This window comes from Lissotriton vulgaris, chromosome 7 (assembly GCF_964263255.1).
Source record: "Lissotriton vulgaris chromosome 7, aLisVul1.2, whole genome shotgun sequence".
NCBI lineage: Eukaryota > Metazoa > Chordata > Amphibia > Caudata > Salamandridae > Lissotriton > Lissotriton vulgaris.
In genome coordinates this window covers 1,767,749,039-1,767,764,265 of record NC_141695.1, presented here as the reverse complement: position 1 = coordinate 1,767,764,265, position 15,227 = coordinate 1,767,749,039, and the positions used below count along the sequence as shown (strand labels likewise).

At 50.3% G+C, this 15,227-nt stretch overlaps 1 protein-coding gene across 1 annotated transcript in view; it reads left to right on the top strand.

Moving 5' to 3' along the window:
- The first annotated feature begins 302 nt into the window (after positions 1-302).
- The window catches only part of LOC147706626 (cell adhesion molecule CEACAM6-like), a 103,942-nt gene continuing 89,017 nt past the window's right edge, over positions 303-15,227 (top strand). Inside the window, exon 1 of the mRNA XM_086933116.1 lies at positions 303-2,524. Within this exon, the coding sequence (XP_086789242.1) occupies positions 2,455-2,524 (70 nt within the window). The 5' untranslated portion in view covers positions 303-2,454. The remainder of the gene's footprint in view (positions 2,525-15,227) is intronic.

The window sequence follows — 15,227 nt, the reverse complement described above, 5'->3', positions numbered from 1 at the left end:
ACACCCCTGTGCGGAAGTGCTGTGGCTGCACCATGTCTTTTTCTCTGAAGCTGAACTGCTGACTGGGCATGTTTCACATCTCAAAAGATGTATTAAAATACAGGTCAAAAAGTATGTTTTTCAAAAAATGTTTGCGGATAGAGCAGTGTTAATTTCCCTGTTTGTCTTTTGGTGGCAAAAATGACCTCAGCGCAGAGATTAGCTACTGCCAAGTTAGTTCCTCTTCGTGGTCACTGAGAGATAGATCTGTGCCACGAACGGTAAAGGAAGGATTATAAGTGGGTGTATCTACACAGGGGACTGCACAGAGCTGGAGTAGCCTGTTGCTACAGACCGGGGACCGCACAGAGCCAGTGGAGGCTCGATCTCTGAACACAGGGGGCTGCACAGGACGGGAGGAGGCTCTGTTTCTAAACACAGGGGACCGCACAAGGCCGGAGGAGGCTCGATCTCTGAACACAGAGGGCTGCACAGGACGGGAGGAGGCTCTGTCGCTACAGACTGGGGACCACACAGAGCCGCAGAAGACTCTGTTTCTAAACACAGGGGCAGCACAGGGCTGGAGGAGGCTCTGTTTCTAAACACAGTGGGCCGCACAGGGCCGGAGGAGGCTCTGTTTCTAAACACAGTGGGCCGCACAGGGCCTGAGGAGGCCCGATCTCTAAACACAGGAGACCGCCTAGGGCCGGAGGAGGCTCTGTTTCTAAACACAAGGGACCGCACAGGGCCTGAGGAGGCTCTGTTTCCAAACACAGGGGACCGCACAGGGACGGAGGAGGCTCTGTTTCCAAACACAGGGGGCCACACAGGGCCGGAGGAGGCTCTGTTTCTAAACACAGAGGATCGCACAGGGCCGGAGGAGGCTCTGTTTCTAAACACAGAGGATCGAACAGGGCCGGAGGAGTCTCTGTTTCTAAACACAGGGGACCGCACAGGGCCTGAGGAGGCCCGATCTCTAAACACAGGGGACCGCCTTGGGCTGGAGAAGGCTCTGTTTCTAAACACAGGGGGCCGCACAGGACCGTAGGAGGCTCTATTTCTAAACACAGAGGACTGCACAGGGCCTGAGGAGGCCGGATCTCTAAACACAGGGGACCACCTAGGACCGGAGGAGGTTCTGTTTCTAAACACAAGGGACCGCACAGGGCCTGAGGAGGCCCGATCTCTAAACACAGGGGACCGCACAGGGGCGAAGGAGGCTCTGTTTCTAAACACAGGGGACTGCACAGGGCCTGAGGAGGCCCGATCTCTAAACACAGGGGACCGCCTTGGGCTGGAGAAGGCTCTGTTTCTAAACACAGGAGACCGCACAGGGCCGAAGGAGGGTCTGTTTCTAAACACAGGGGACCACACAGGGCCTGAGGAGGCCCGATCTCTAAACACAGGGGACCGCCTGGGGCCGGAGGAGGCTCTGTTTCTAAACACAGGGGACTGCAGAGAGCCAGAGGAGAATCTGTTTCTAAACACAGGGGACCGCACAGGGACGGAGAAGGCTTTGTTTCCAAACACAGGGGGCCGCACAGGGCCGAAGGAGGCTCTGTTTCTAAAAACAGGGAGCCTCACAGGGCCTGAGGAGGCCTGATCTCTAAACACAGGACCGCCTTGGGCTGGAGGAGGCTCTGTTTCTAAACACAGGGGACCGCACAGGGCCTGAGGAGGCCCGATCTCTAAACACTGGGGACCGCACAGGGGCGAAAGAGGCTCTGTTTCTAAACACAGAGGATCGCATAGGGTCGAAGGAGGCTCTGCTTCTAAACACAGGGGACTGCACAGGGCCTGAGGAGGCCCGATCTCTAAACACAGGGGACCGCCTAGGGCCGAAGGAGTCTCTGTTTCTAAACACAGGGGACTGCACAGAGCCTGAAGAGAATCGGTTTCTAAACACAGGGGACCGCACAGGAACGGAGGAGGCTCTGTTTCTAAACACAGGGGACTGCACAGAGCCGGAGGAGAATCTGTTTCTAAACACAGGGGACCGCACAGGGACAGAGGAGGCTCTTTTTCTAAATACGGGGGACTGCACAGAGCCGGAGGAGGCTCTGTTTCTAAACACAGTGGACCGCACAGGGCCGGAGGAGAATCTGTTTCTAAACACAGGGGACCGCACAGGGCCGGAGGAGAATCTGTTTCTAAACACAGGGGACCACCCAGGGCCGGAGGAGGCTCGATCTCTGAACCCGGGGGACTACACAGGGCCGGAGGAGGTTCTGTTTCTAAACACAGGGAACTGCACTGACCGGAGGAGGCTTGATCGCTGACCACAGGGGGGCTGCACAGGGCCGGAGGATACTCTCACTACAGGCAGGCGATTGCACAGGGCTGCAAAAGGTTCTTTTTTAGCACACAGGGAACTGTACAAGACAACAGGAGGCCCCTGACTCCGCACACGGCGGAGTGCACAGGGCTGGAAGAGACCCTGCCTCTACACAGATCAGCATTCACTGTACCTGCAACATGACAAAGCCATTGAAGAGCTGGATTGGGAGTGTCACAGGTGCCAGCTTCAGAGCTTTGCTTCACACAGGTAAGAGGTGTGAGTGAGTGAAAATCCCACTGCCGAAGAGCTCTTTTGTCAGGGGCATAGGTGTAGCTTAGTCAGTGGGAACTGGGAGGTGTGAATCTCAAATGTCTCTATTGAAAAACGCCTAGAGACAAGATCCCAGCATGATGAGATGGCAGATGGGCAGAAAGGGGGCCAGTGGAAGCAGATAGTGTGATTATATACTCGCTGGGTCATTGCTAGGCTGTTCAAAGGGACCTAACCATAACTTTTGGAGGCTGCCAACCACAGCATTGTGGAGTCTTGCAAAAGGTGCTAACCACAGCATTGTGGAGACTTGTAAAAGGTGCTAACCACAGCATTGTGGAGTCTTGCAAAAGGTGCTAACCACAGCATTTTGTAGACTTGCATTGGATGCTAACCACAGCATACTTGAGACTTGCAACAGGTGGAGACTTGCAAAGGGTGCTAACCACAGCATTGTGGAGGCATGCAACTGGTGCGAACCATAGCATTCTGGAGACTTACAATGGGTACTAATAAAGCATTGTGGAGACTTGCTAGGCATGTTAGCCACAGCATTGTGGATTCTTACAATGTATTCTAGCCACAGCGTTGCGGAGACTTGCAACTGGTGCTAACCAAAACATTGTAAATACTCGCAACTGGTGCTAACCATAGCACTCTGGAGACTTACAATGGGTACTAATCACAGCATTGTGGAGACTTTCAAGGGGTGCCAACCACAGCATTGGGGAGACTTACAATGCATAGTAATCACAGCACTTTAGAGACTTGCAAAGGGTGCTAACCACATCATTGTGGAGCTTTGCAACAGTTGCTAGCCACAGCATTGTGGAGACTTGCAACGGGGGCTAACCATAGCATTGTGGAGACTTACAATGTATTCTAATCACATGATTGTTGAAACTTGCAAGGGGTGTTAACCATAGCATTATGGAGACTTACAATGTATTCTAATCACATGATTGTTGAAACTTGCAAAGGGTGCTAACCATAGCATTGTGAAGACTTACAATATATACTAATTACAGCATTGTGGAGAGACTTGCAAAGAGTGCTAACCACAGCAATGACAAGCAGTGTAACAATGCTAATCATTTCATTGTGGAGGTTTGCAACAGGTGCCTATCACAGCTTTGTAGCCGCCCTCAACCAGAGATATATCCACAGAATGGAGCCCATGTGCAAAGCGTGCTAACTACACCATTGTGGAAGCTTGCAACGCTTGCTAACCACAGCATTTAGAAGGCTTGCGATCAGTGCTAACCGAAACATTAAGGAATATGTACCATTAATATTATCTGAAATCTTAATACTGTACAGTGTGTGCGGTGGGAGCATTGTTGAAAACTTTAGGCATTTGTGAAGGACAAAATAGTTGCTGATTGGATGGTTACCATTTGGAAAGTTTGTAATAGTGCTTACTGCCAGTGTGGGTCCCATTGGACACTGCAGTAACTGCAAAACAATGAAATATTTTTGAACTAGGATGCTAATAAAAACTGGAACATTATTGGAAAATACACTGGTGCTACATGGAGGTTCCATGATTGCTTAGAGTTTGTGGTTACAAAGAGATCATATTGGAAACTGTAATTGGTGTTAACTAGTCAATCATTTCAAAACTGCCCACAGGAGCGCGTTGTGCAAACCAGAAACGCAGCTAGCTGGCTCATTAGGGTAATTGTGCAGTCCATGCTAATTGGTGATATGCGTAAACTGTACAGTGATTGTTGATTGTCGATTGTGTAAGCTGTGCAATCTATGTCATCTGGAGCATAATGGACATTGAACAGGTCTGTATGATGTAGCGCTGTGTGACTATCATGGGCTGTGTTCTAAAGTGGGTGCTACAAAAACTGTCAGTGTACTCACTGGAGAGTCATGAAGCTGTGCAGTCTGCTAGAAAATGTCAGTGTACTCCCATCTTGACCAATGGAAGCCGCAATCCTCCCTCTCAAACAATGGAAGCCGCCATCCTGCCTCTCAAACAATGGAGGCCGCCATCCTCCCTCTCAAACAATGGAAGCCGCCATCCTCCCTCTCAAACAATGGAGGCCGCCATCCTCCCTCGCAAACAATGGAGGCCGCCATCCTTTCTCTCAAACAATGGAAGCCGCCATCCTCCCTTTCAAACAATGGAAGCCGCCATCCTCCCTCTCAAACAATGGAGGCCGCCATCCTCCCTCTCAAACAATGGAGGCCGCCATCCTCCCTCTCAAACAATGGAAGCCGCCGTCCTCCCTCTCAAACAATGGAGGCCGCCATCCTCTCTCTCAAACAATGGAGGCCGCCATCCTCTCTCTCAAACAATGGAGGCCGCCATCCTCCCTCTCAAACATGGAGGCCGCCATCCTTTCTCTCAAACAATGGAAGCTGCTATCTTCCCCAATTTATGCAAAATCACTGTCATGTGTACCATTAAATCATTGTCATGTCTGCTATTAGATGCAGATGTCACCTGACCGTACCTTTCTAAGAACTGTGAAAGCATTGCGCCCTTCAATTAGTGACACAGATAAGACCATCAGTGCGACATTTGTCTGGATCAAACGTGTCCTTTCCATCATGTCAAGGTTGAATTAAAACCAAAACAATAATGCCCAATCAAAATTGTATCGTCTGAATTGATATACTTTTACCTTATACTTTGATCAGGAAACTCTGGGACGCATAAATGAATGCACATAATCTATTTCAGACATTCTTGAACTTATGTCAGCCTAATAAACTTTAGGCGCATATTCATGAGGCTTGCTTCACATTTGCACCATGCATAGTGGCACATGAATGATGCAAGCCTCTAAGTCCGATGTATGAAGCCGCACAACGCCACTTTGCATGGTTTGAATGACTTCATGAATCTGGAGTAAGGCAACGCCATGCAAATCGCGGCGTTGCCTTACTCAGCTCAAGAGAGGCATTCCATGGGCATTGCGGTGGGTGTTTCCTAGCAACTCCCATGGTCTTTGAGGCATTCCACGGGCGTTGCGGTGGGTGTTTCCTAGCAACTCCCATTGGTCTTTGATGCATTCCATGGGCATCGCGGTGGGTGTTTCCTGGCAACTCCCATGGTCTTTGAGGCATTCCATGGGCGTTGCGGTGGGTGTTTCCAAGCAACTCCCATGGTCTTTGAGGCATTCCATGGGCGTTGCGGTGGGTGTTTCCAAGCAACTCCCATGGTCTTTGAGGCATTCCATGGGCGTTGCGATGGGTGTTTCCATGCAACTCCCATGGTCTTTGAGGCATTCCATGGGGGTTGCGGTGGGTGTTTCCATGCAACTCCCATGGTCTTTGAGGCATTCCATGGGGGTTGCGGTGGGTGTTTCCAAGCAACTCCCATGGTCTTTGAGGCATTCCATGGGCTTTGCTGTGGGTGTTTCCTAGCAACTCCCATGGTCTTTGAGGCATTCCATGGGCGTTGCAATGGGTGTTTCCAAGCAACTCCCATGGCTTTGAGCCATTCCATGGGCGTTGCGGTGGGTTTTTCCTAGCAACTCTCATGGTCTTTGAGGCATTCCACGGGCGTTGTGGTGGGTGTTTCCATGCAACTCCCATGGTCTTTGAGGCATTCCATGGGGGTTGCGGTGGGTGTTTCCAAGCAACTCCCATGGTCTTTGAGGCATTCCATGGGCGTTGCGGTGGGTGTTTCCAAGCAACTCCCATGGTCTTTGAGGCATTCCATGGGCGTTGCGGTGGGTGTTTCCAAGCAACTCCCATGGTCTTTGAGGCATTCCATGGGCGTTGCGGTGGGTGTTTCCAAGCAACTCCCATGGTCTTTGAGGCATTCCATGGGCGTTGCGGTGGGTGTTTCCTAGCAACTCCCATGGTCTTTGAGGCATTCCACGGGCGTTGTGGTGGGTGTTTCCAAGCAACTCCCATGGTCTTTGAGGCATTCCATGGGCGTTACGGTGGGTGTTTCCTAGCAACTCCCATGGTCTTTGAGGCATTCCATGGGCGTTGCGGTGGGTGTTTCCAAGCAACTCCCATGGTCTTTGAGGCATTCCATGGGCGTTGCGGTGGGTGTTTCCATGCAACTCCCATGGTCTTTGAGGCATTCCATGGGCGTTGCGGTGGGTGTTTCCAAGCAACTCCCATGGTCGTTGAGGCATTCCGTGGGCATTGCGGTGGGTGTTTCCTAGCAACTCCCATGGTCTTTGAAGCATTCCATGGGCGTCGCAGTGGGTGTTTCCATGCAACTCCCATGGTCTTTGAGGCATTCCATGGGCGTCGCGGTGGGTGTTTCCAAGCAACTCCCATGATCTTTGAGGCATTCCATGGGAGTTGCGGTGGGTGTTTCCAAGCAACTCCGATGGTCTTTGAGGCATTCCATGGGCGTTGCGGTGGGTGTTTCCAAGCAACTCCCATGGTCTTTGAGGCATTCCATGGGCGTTGCGATGGGTGTTTCCTAGCAACTCCCATGGTCTTTGAGGCATTCCATGGGGGTTGCGGTGGGTGTTTCCATGCAACTCCCATGGTCTTTGAGGCATTCCTTGGGCATTGCGGTGGGTGTTTCCAAGCAACTCCCATGGTCTTTGAGGCATTCCAAGGGCGTTGCGGTGGGTGTTTCCATGCAACTCCCATGGTCTTTGAGGCATTCCATGGGCGTTGCGGTGGGTGTTTCCTAGCAACTCCCATGGTCTTTGAGGCATTCCATGGGCGTTGCGATGGGTGTTTCCAAGCAACTCCCATGGCTTTGAGGCATTCCATGGACGTTGCGGTGGGTGTTTCCTAGCAACTCCCATGGTCTTTGATGCATTCCATGGGCGTTGCGGTGGGTGTTTCCAAGCAACTCCCATGGTCTTTGAGGCATTCCATGGGCGTTGCGGTGGGTGTTTCCAAGCAACTCCCATGGTCTTTGAGGCATTCCATGGGCGTTGCGGTGGGTGTTTCCATGCAACTCCCATGGTCTTTGAGGCATTCCATGGGCGTTGCGGTGGGTGTTTCCAAGCAACTCCTATGGTCTTTGAGGCATTCCATGGGCGTTGCGGTGGGTGTTTCCATGCAACTCCCATGGTCTTTGAGGCATTCCATGGGCGTTGCGGTGGGTGTTTCCTAGCAACTCCCATGGTCTTTGAGGCATTCCATGGGCGTTGCGGTGGGTGTTTCCTAGCAACTCCCATGGTCTTTGGGGCATTCCATGGGCGTTGCGGTGGGTGTTTTCAAGCAACTCCCATGGTCTTTGAGGCATTCCATGGGCGTTGCGGTGGGTGTTTCCATGCAACTCCCATGGCCTTTGAGGCATTCCATGGGCATTGCGGTGGGTGTTTCCTAGCAACTTCCATGGTCTTTGAGGCATTCCATGGGCATTGCGGTGGGTGTTTCCAAGCAACTCCCATGGTCTTTGAGGCATTCCATGGGCGTTGCGGTGGGTGTTTCCAAGCAACTCCCATGGTCTTTGAGGCATTCCATGGGCGTTGCGGTGGGTGTTTCCAAGCAACTCCCATGGTCTTTGAGGCATTCCAAGGGCGCTGCGGTGGGTGGATCCAAGCAACTCCCATGGTCTTTGAGGCATTCCATGGGCGTTGCGGTGGGTGTTTCCAAGCAACTCCCATGGTCTTTGAGGCATTCCAAGGGCGCTGCGGTGGGTGGATCCAAGCAACTCCCATGGTCTTTGAGGCATTCCATGGGCGTTGTGGTGGGTGTTTCCAAGCAACTCCCATGGTCTTTGAGGCATTCCATGGGCGTTGCGGTGGGTGTTTCCAATCAACTCCCATGGTCTTTGAGGCATTCCATGGGCGTTGCGGTGGGTGTTTCCAAGCAACTCCCATGGTCTTTGAGGCATTCCATGGGCGCTGCGGTGGGTGTTTCCAAGCAACTCCCATGGTCTTTGAGGCATTCCATCGGCATTGCAATGGGTGTCTCCATGCAACTCCCATGGTCTTTGAGGCATTCCATCGGCATTGCAATGGGTGTCTCCATGCAACTCCCATGGTCTTTGAGGCATTCCATGGGCGTTGCGGTGGGTGTTTCCATGCAACTCCCATGGTCTTTGAGGCATTCCATGGGCGTTGCGGTGGGTGTTTCCTAGCAACTCCCATGGTCTTTGAGGCATTCCAGGGGCGTTGCGGTGGGTGTTTCCAAGCAACTCCCATGGTCTTTGAGGCATTCCATGGGCGTTGCGGTGGGTGTTTCCAAGCAACTCCCATGGTCTTTGAGGCATTCCAAGGGCACTGCGGTGGGTGTATCCAAGCAACTCCCATGGTCTTTGAGGCATTCCATGGGCGTTGCGGTGGGTGTGTCCTTGCAACTCCCATGGTCTTTGAGGTATTCCATGGGCGTTAACTCCCATGGTCTTTGAGGCATTCCATGGGCGTTGCGTTGCGGTGGGTGTTTCCAAGCAACTCCCATGGTCTTTGAGGCATTCCAAGGGCGCTGCGGTGGGTGTATCCAAGCAACTCCCATGGTCTTTGAGGCATTCCAAGGGCGCTGCGGTGGGTGTTTCCAAGCAACTCCAATGGTCTTTGATGTATTCTGAGATTTGCAAGGACTTATAAACCTGGGATTGCTCCAAAATCTACGCCTCCCCCGGTGAGGCGTGATGAGAATAACGATCTTAATCTCCCCTCGCTTCTCCGGATTGTTTCTGGGCAGGAAGATGCCCTTTCTTGCACAAAAACAACCTTGCATGCAACTGGGGCCCTCCTGTATCATGGTGCAAGGGTGCCTGCATTGGTGCTTAGCTGCAAAACGGCGCCAGCGAAAGGGGAAAGGACAGGAATGTGCCGTATTGGATAAATACGGTGCATTCCAGGCCTCTCCCAGTGACGCAGGGCAGCACCGCGCAGTGACTTGCTGCGCTACCCTGCGCCACCATTTCATAAGTATGGCCCTTCGAATATTAGGATTACCACCCGACCATTTGTCCGGAGAGGCCCTTTGCGCAGGTTATTGTCTGAGATTTTGCCAGAGACGGTCGCACCTGCTGCCAGCACACTTCACACTTCACAGACGCTACATCTCACCTGCGGCTCATAACACTGAGAAACACTGACGGATCTCCACCGCAGCCGGTATTCGCCCTTTGCCGGGAGCGCTGTTGTCCCGTCAACAAGGCCTGCAGTGCGTCTCTCTACTTAAGAAGCTCTGGACTACAAGTTGCTCTGCCTTCCAAACACTCTAACTATAGCGCATAGAAGAGGTCGTTCAGGTGTTAGGTTCTTAATGACATGTTAAGGGACATTTTAAACATCTTAGAAATATGTTATTCTTTTTATTCACAACGTGCTTTCTTACTGTCTTTATAACACTCTTTGTAGTAGTTTTAGACCCTGACGCAATAAATACTGTTAACTTCAATGTGTTCATTCTTCTTAGTGCAGTGTGTGTGATGAGGTGAATAACAAAATAATGTTTGTTGCTGTTTCCATGGTGCCCCTGATCACACTATGGAAGTGTTAGTGACCGAACAGCAACGCTTCTATGTCAACTGCACATTGAGTAGTCTTTGCTGGCTAAAATAACCTGCCTTTCCCATTCATCGCGGGCGCATTGAAGCGAGTTCACCCGTGTCCCCGTGGATGGGAGAGACAGTCCACGCTGCTCTGCAGGGGGCTGTAATGGTCCCAGAGCAGCACCCAAGGCTTTCTCAGACAGGGGCTGGTTCACTGCACCCACCAATGCCCTCCCATTTCATCTTACTATTGCGTCCTCCAACAATGCCCACAAGATAAGGAAGCCAGGTGGCATGACATAACAAGAAATGGCATGACACGACAAGATATGATGTCACACGACAAGACATGACATGTCATGATATAACACAAAATATCAGAGCGAGTGTGTTGTGGAGGCGTCCACGTCAGGGAACCTACAGTGATGATGGAAGGCTGGACCAGGCCACACAAGACTGAATCTGAAAGAGAGATCTGTGAGAACACAGAGACATCCATCCAGGGGAGGAGCAAGGCACAACAAGGGCTGTCTTTATGAAGCAACCCACACAGCCTGGCTGGGCTTCATGCAGAGCTAAGAGGAACTTGTACAGAGACTCAGGAAAGACCGTTCAAGACATTTCCTGGCAGGGTGGGTGAGAGGGGGGGACAGAAACCTTAAAATGTGAGTTCCCCAAACACCCACAAACCACGAGCTGGCCACCGTGACAGGGGACCTCTTCATGTGACATTCGATCACTTCCTATTAGTAATGCAAAACTGTAAGGGACGAGTTGGTGCATGTAAGCTTCAAGGTGAAACAAGCATTGTCAATGCAAAGTGGTCTGGCCTTCGCACTCGAGTGTTGTGCTTCTAATTATGGGGCTTATTTACAAGTCGCTTGCGCCAACCATACGTCACTTTTCCCATATTAAAAGTAACGCAAAAGTGGCACAATGGGCTTGTAAATAAGCCCCCATGTTTTTATATTTTTTTACCAGCATGTGCCTCAAAAATAAACACAAAACAAACTGCCACATAAATGTGGCTACACTATGCTTGCAGGAAAATGCTACATTTTAAAAGCATTCACCAGTTTAACAGTAATAATCTTTTTAACAAGTCTTTGAGTGAGTCCATGGATTCTGCCTTTATTGTTTATGAAGGTGACGAGAAGAAATCATCACACATTGGAACACGCTGTTTGTAGGTAGCTACAGTGTCAATTCAATTGATTTCCACAGCAACCTTAACAAGCATTGGCAAAGACAATAGGCCTGGCCTTGACCAGCTGGTGTATGAGTTAATGTTTTTTTTAAAATATTTTTTTATTGAAAATATATACCACAAAAATAAACATTTGACCCCACCTAAACATAACTGTCATGAGCGTGCAATAAAAAAATTATATTTAAAAATGATTCAGTGATGTGGCTGCTCCACTGGTCATGTTTCCAAATAACAAGCAATCCAGCCACCCTTGCATTTTTAAGTCTTGTTTGTGACAGAGACCAGAATAAATCACCCACTAACCAAGCACTCAAATTGCAGCAGATACAATGTTACAATGCCACTGAAACACTTTATAACCGCAACTTAAACAAGCAGACAGTAAATGCATCCTTGTTTAACCAGTCAGCCAAAGAGCAGCCTGAACATTACAAAGAGGCTGTATCAAAGGCTAAAAACTAAAGTGCACTTTGAAGCACTGTTAGAAGGGGTGATCTCAGAGGGCCAGGTTGTATTCACCCGACCACCCCAGGACCCACCTCTCCCTCAGATATTGCCGAATCTTATCGTGAGGACCCCACCGGTGGGGACTTCGAGTCTAGGATCATACCCACTGAGCTCACACCACACTTACGAACGGACACCACACTGTAGGTATTCAGTAATAAGTTCTTTATCAAGCAATAAAAATGAATCAGTAATCTTATTTACAGGCGATCGAGGGATCGTAAAGTCTGCAGAAATTCGGGGAGAGGGAAGTGGGACAGTCTTAGTCTTTAGGCCAGTACGAAATGTACCCTGCGCACAGCTCTCAGTCCTCGAGCCGGGGGATACGAAGATGATGGTCGTACTAGCTGCTTCACTCACGTCGAGTCGGCTCAGGTCGTGAAGGTAGCGTTGATGGTCCGGCCGGACCAGAGTACTCCTCGAGCCGCGACGAGGTCAGCAGGGCTCGATCCGGAGAAGGTCTTGAGGAGCCGCGACAGCATCAGCTGGGCTCAGGTAGTTTTGAGTTCAAGCTCGAGCCGCGACAGCGTCAGCAGGGCTCAGGTGGTTTCGAGGTCAATCTCGAGCCGCGACAGCGTCAGCAAGGCTCCGAGGTCTTAGTTCGGTCTTTTGTGAGGACGAACCACGACAGCGTCAGCAGGGCTCCAATGGTTCAGTTCCGTGTTACGAGAAGGAGCCGCGACAGCGTCAGCAGGGCTCAGCGATTCAAGATGAGTTCTCCTTAGGGTCAGCCGCGATCAGATCAGCAGGGCTTTCTTGTCCAGGATACAACTGCCCGCTAGTTGTGGTGTGGGCCTTGATATAGTCCAGTGGCCCTTTGATGTCCGGACCCTCGCAGACGGAGGTCTCGTGTCTTGGGGGTTGGTCGTTGGGGAGGTCCGGTGGTTGGCTCCTTGATCCTTTGAGGATGCGCCCAGTAATTCCCAGACGCCCAGCAGGGTCTGGAGCCAGCACTCGGGGAGGTCAGAGGTGCAATCGAAACTGGCCCACAGGGGGAGGCCAAAGGTGTGACAGAAACCGGTCTCTCAGGCGAGGCCGGAGTTGCGATCGAAACTCCTTGGTTTATCTCACTCGGGAAGCCCTTTACCCCCCAGCCGGGACTGGAGCGCCTTGGAGTCTAGGTTTCACTGGGGTCAGGGTCATGCTAGGCCCAGGGAGTCAGGGGTCTCGGGGAAGGAAGATGGCTGCCGGACCTTGTGGGGCATGCAGGTTCTAGGCGCTCGGAGCCGGGAGTGGGACGGGATAAGCAGGGCTGGTCGTCGGTTATGGGGTCTGGGTGTACAGGAGTGGGACGACCAGGACTCTGGGGGCAGGCTACGCTAACGGTGCGCTGCGCAGGGAACTCTGGGTGCAGGGTTACGCTCACGGGGTGCTGGGGAACAGGGGAGGGAACCACGCCACGAGGCCAGGTCCAACAAGCACCTTTGTGACTGAAGAGAAAGGAACTATTTTGAAGCAAATATGCAGAGGTTTGTGCAGCCCCTCTAAGTGGAGGGAGCCACCTTGTACTGAGGAGTGAACTCCTGCACCCCTGTTTGCAGTGGTGATGGGAGCACAATGTGAATAACAGTTTAACTGATCCTAGGATGAAGCCAGCTGACCAAAAGACCATCTGCAAGTATAGTATTAAATACATTTTTAAAAAAATAGCCAGGCACCACACCTAGAGCTGAGCCATGTGCCAGACCTGAAAGGAGAAGGATAAGGACCTTTTAACGGGAAGCTGAATTACACGCAAAGTAATCTGCTGGTTTTTTAAATATGATATACACAAATAAAATTACAAACCCACACACTGAAAGAGCATTAGACAATGTGCACAGGCTTTGTACAGTCACTAAAATGAAGAGAGTCCATGGACAGTTTGGGCTGATCCACTGCACCACGGCACATGCTCCAGGGGCAGAAACATTGGCCTCATTTATGAGTATTTGCCATTGGGCAGGGCCGGTGGCCTTCCTGCTGCTCTAGCAACACCCGTTGCATGCCCCTTTAATGCAGAAAACTCTGCTAAAAGGAACGATCTTTACGAGTCAGCATTGAAGCTAAAAAAAAGTGGCCTAGTGCTGCCTGGTAAATATGAAGCAGGACACTGCGCCACCGGACTGTCACAAAAAGTGCCGCACAGGTGGTGCAAGGGTCATATAAATACGCCTCCAAATGTGAACGACAATACAACAGGCAACAGATGAAGCCTGAGACCAAAATCCCCAATATGCAGCTATATATTTTTGAGGCACTATAATGTGTAGAGAAGGTTAAAGGCAAAAGCTGAGTTCAGCGGCGTTATACTGCGTGGAGTTTGCAATCACGCTGGTAGTTAACTTGTTCGCCCCACAATGAGCTCATGGCTTGAGCTCATTGTGGGGTGAACAAGTTCAGGGTGTCCTTTCTTCCTTCCCTGCTCCTTTGATGTTATTATGGGTTTCTGCCATCTTAGTTTCAAGGGCACTGCAATGATTCAGGACTGTGGGAAGCATTACAGGTGTGAAAATGTGATTTTACACCCCTTGGTTTTCTTAACCATGCCTTTTTGAAGCAGCTAAGAAAAACAGATAAACTGTATGAAAAAAGAAGACTTTTGTGTCAATGGCAAGTTTAAAAAACTTTCCCTAAGTTAGCAAAAAGTAATATGTGCCAACCTCAGATGCCTGCAGAAAGGCCCGCCCGTGAGCCCGGCACGAAAACAGAGCAGGGGGTGGCAGAAGTCAGCTTAAACTAGATACGAGTGTGAGGATGGCTTGCAGTTTATGTTGGTATACAAGGGATGGTGTTTTCATTTTGTGAAAGGCATTCTTTGCGACGTTGATAGCATGTGGTATCAAGGATAAGTCTAAATCCATGGTTACTTCTAGCTTTTTAACTTCTCTTGATATTGTTGAAGGGGCATAGGCCATTTGTTGGTAGCCTGGTAGTTTTGCCCTTGTCCACATGTCATACTCTCTGTATTTGTGGTATTGAGCTTTAGATGGTTCTATATCCCCGAAGGGTTTATTGTTCGAAGGCTGTAATCACGTTTTGAGTTGTAGAGGTCTTTAGGGCTATCCATTTTTAACATTATTTCGATGTCATCTCCATAGCTGAAACATGCGAGGTTGTAAGATTTAGTGAGTAGTTAGGTACATGTTGAATACTAGAGGGGATTTGATGGAGCCCTGAGGAACTCCACATTGCTCTGTGTGAAGAGGTGATGTCAAAGGGGGTAGGTAGACTACACTTTGTCGGCCTATTAGATACGAAGCAATCAATATTAAAGAATGTTCATGGATTCCATTATTGTGAAGCCGTTGCAGAAGGGTGTGGTGGTGGGCAGCTTCAGATGCAGCAGATAAATCCAGAAGTAATAAGGCAGCCACTCCCTTTTGTCCACTGTCAGTTTTAGGTCATTCCCAGATGGATGTAAGGGCTGACTAGACGCCTCTTTCTGGTAAGAACTGCCTGTTGGTCTGACAGTAAGCCATAATGTTCTGTAAAATTTGAGAGTTAAGTAAACACTCCCAAGAATGGTCCTTTTAATATGAGCCTGTATCTTCTGGATCTGATGGGTCAATGTTTTTTCTGTTTGAGGAGAGGTCTGATGTTGGAGGATTTGA